Source organism: Ascaphus truei, chromosome 5, assembly GCF_040206685.1.
Source record: "Ascaphus truei isolate aAscTru1 chromosome 5, aAscTru1.hap1, whole genome shotgun sequence".
Taxonomy (NCBI): Eukaryota; Metazoa; Chordata; class Amphibia; order Anura; family Ascaphidae; genus Ascaphus; species Ascaphus truei.
The window spans coordinates 179,539,535-179,542,944 of NC_134487.1; the positions used below are offsets into that span (position 1 = coordinate 179,539,535).

General features: G+C 54.6%; 1 protein-coding gene across 1 annotated transcript; it reads left to right on the top strand.

Moving 5' to 3' along the window:
* The first annotated feature begins 940 nt into the window (after positions 1-940).
* Positions 941-3,067, top strand: LOC142494700 (uncharacterized). The gene is made up of 2 exons (XM_075599133.1): positions 941-2,006; positions 3,054-3,067. The coding sequence occupies exons 1-2, from the start codon at positions 941-943 to the stop codon at positions 3,065-3,067; spliced, it is 1,080 nt and encodes a 359-aa protein (XP_075455248.1).
* The last annotated feature ends 343 nt before the right edge of the window (positions 3,068-3,410 follow it).

Sequence of the window (3,410 nt, forward strand, 5' to 3'; positions counted from 1 at the left end):
CCATTATCACCCAGCAAACAGCACTTCCACTGCAGCAAGGGATTCTGGGAAATGACATGCAAATGAGCACACAGTGCCACTTTTTATCTCATGCTCACATTACATGAGCAACCCTTAGTCAATGCATGCTGCTTTAAACACAGCTTTTAAGCAAGGACTTGGGAGATGCAAAGTCAGTTAACCCACTCACAGACATGTTTCAACCTTGATGGGTCTCATCAGTGTGAGGTTGGCTTACTGACATTTGCTCAAATGAGATAAGAGTAGGTAATCACCACGACTATTAAGGTTATGGTGGGTAAAAAAAGTGACTAAAACCCTCCACAGTAAAGCATAAAGCAACTGTAAATATTCCTGTATATTCATTTGCATGTCTTAGACAGGTCTGCAACCCTGTCTTTCACCATTATCACTCAGCAAACAGCACTTCCACTGCTGCAAGGGATTCTGGGAAATGACATGCAAATGAGCACACAGTGCCACTTTTTATCTCATGCTCACATTACATGAGCAACCCTTAGTCAATGCATGCTGCTTTAAACACAGCTTTTAAGCAAGGACTTGGGAGATGCAAAGTCAGTTAACCCACTCACAGACATGTTTCAACCTTGATGGGTCTCATCAGTGTGAGGTTGGCTTACTGACATTTGCTCAAATGAGATAAGAGTAGGTAATCACCACGACTATTAAGGTTATGGTGGGTAAAAAAAAGTGACTAAAACCCTCCACAGTAAAGCATAAAGCAACTGTAAATATTCCTGTATATTCATTTGCTGTGGAGGGTTTTAGTCACTTTTTTTACCCACCATAACCTTAATAGTCGTGGTGATTACCTACTCTTATCTCATTTGAGCAAATGTCAGTAAGCCAACCCCACACTGATGAGACCAATCAAGGTCGAAACAGCTGTCTGTGGGTGGGTTTTTGGCTAAGATCGAGGATGGAGGTTGCCATGGAGCCCGCCGGGACCACCCTGCACAAGGAGAAGAAGACGAAGAAGGAGAAGCACATGGCACCCCCGGAGACGGTCCCCAGCAGCCAGGAGACGGACGGAGGAGGCCCAGCGGCAACCAGCTCCAGCGGCTCAGGCGACGTTGCCACCCCCAGCGGCCTCACCCCCACTGCCAGCACCAGCAGCGGCGGCCCCAGCTCCAACCCTGGAGCTGGGAGCAGCAGCAACAGGAGGATCCCCCGCCTGGAACCCTGGATGAGGCAGACGGTGGTGATGCAGCTGAGGGAGGTCGACGGACAGCGCCCTCTATTGGACGCTGAGACCTTTGCCAAGGAGCTGGTGAGCAAAGCAGGCTTTACTCCGGACGAGATCCTGAGCATCCAGGACCTCAGGGGTGGCCTGTTTTTCGTCACCTTCGCCACGGCGGGAGCCTGCAGGAGGTACTGGGAGGCTTTCCAGACCCTGAAACAGGACGTCCCCTTCTCAGAGTTCGACGTGAACTGCCCTATCCAGAGGGACGAGAAGAGGATCACTGTGACGGTGAGGAACCCCCATATCCCTGGAAAGGATATTGCTACCTTTCTGCGGCGCTCTTGCACCGTGGTGAAGGAGCCGAGCAGGATCAAGGACAAGTTGGGGTACTGGGTGGGAAAGTGGAGCATGGTAGTTCGCTTGTGGCCAAATCCAGAAGCGGCAGATCGGCTGCACCACCTCCCTCCCAGTTTTTCACTTGCGGGCAGCTCAGGGAGGATCTTTTACCCTGACCAGCCCCAGACCTGCGGTAATTGCGGGAACCTGGGGCATCAGTGGAAACAGTGCACCCTGAAAGCCTGCAGAAACTGCAAGAACACCGGACACGAAACAAAGGATTGTCCCCGCCAGAAAACCTGCGACCTGTGCGGAGAGACAACCCACATGTTCCGGGACTGCCAGCTTAGGGTCAGGAGCTACGCAGAGGCTGCGGCGAAAGGCGCAACACCGGGCGCGCCCCTGACAGCAACCCAGAAGGCAGCCAAGAAGCCCCCTGCAAACCAACCCGTAAAGGCCCAGGGGGGTAAGTATCAGAAGGAGCAAAGGGAAAAGGAGGCCACCCAAGCAGCGCCCGCTGCGGCTCCTAAGCCCGCTGCCCCTTCAGTAGCAGCCCCCACCTCACCCCTTCCCACCTTCACCCCTGCAGCAACACTCCCTCCCACACCCACTGCTGCTGCAACCCCCACCCTCCCCCTACCCCAACCCTCCCTGCCCCCCCACCACCCCTTGCCCCCTCCTCCCAACCCTCCACTGCAGCCCCCCCCACGTTCCACGAGGCTGCAGCCCCTCCCTCTGTAACACCTCTCCCCAGCCCCGAGGCTGTTGCACCCCCTCCCTCTTTCTCCCTTGCTACAGATACCGCCCCCATAGCCCAGACCGGAACGGAGAAGCAGGGAATAAAGAGGAGAGCCCCTGAGACGGATAGCCCGCACCAGGGGCTGGAGCAGAAGAGAGCCCAAATGCAAATCGGCGACTCACCCACTTCCAGCGACACTGACAGTGACCTTGAAAGCGACCTGGAGGAGGAGGAAGCAGAGATGCAGGAGGCAGCCATTGCAGAGGAGCAGGCGGCCATTTTAGAACAGCCACCTACCGAGACACAGGTGACCGTGGAAGAGCTCATAAGAGAGGGGCGAGAGGCAGCAGAGACCCTCCTCCTCCATGACAACCTTGGGCAAACCATGGATCTGCTAGTCCAGCTGTGTGAGGAGATCAACAAGACCACCCACGCCAGAGAGGATGGTAACTAGTATCACTGCATGTCTGTCCAACCCTTTATCCCCAAACTAATGGCGTCTTTTAACATTTTCTCCATTAACGTAAGGAGCATAGGAGAGCGGATGAGACGTGCCAGAGTACTAACATTCCTTTCTTTACAGAAATGTGATGTGTATATGCTACAGGAATGTGACTTACCTTTTTCTCGATCCTACAGGCACCTGAGCGGACAGTGGTCTCACGGCCCCTCCTACTGGTCTGGGGGGAACGGGTGCAGGAACGCGGGTGTAGCCATTTTGATCCGGGGGGGATGTTTCACTGTTGATTCTGTCCATGAACTCATCTGCGGCAGATTACTGGTCGTAGACGGTTCGTGGGCAGGGGAGCCGATTAGGCTCATCAATGTGTACGCCGCCCCCCGGAGAAATGAGCGCTTGGAACTTTTCCAGCACCTTCGCCCTTGGCTCGCAACCTCCAGGGCAGTGGTGATGGGTGGGGATTTCAACTGCACGATTGAGGTGGGGGGGCGCGTGCCCCCCAGCAAATCATCAAAGATAGATGTGACGTCCAGGCTACTCACGGCGATGATTGGGGAGGCATCCCTGAAGGACGTGGTGGGATCTATGGGAGCAGGCGCCGCAAACTACTCTTGGTGCCACCCAAATGGTTCTGTGCGTTCTCGGATTGACTTCCTGTTGACCACCAAGCA

Coding starts and splice junctions, on each gene's coding strand:
- LOC142494700 (XM_075599133.1), top strand. CDS start 941: ATGGAGGTTGCCATGGAGCCCGCCGGGACCACCCTGCACAAGGAGAAG.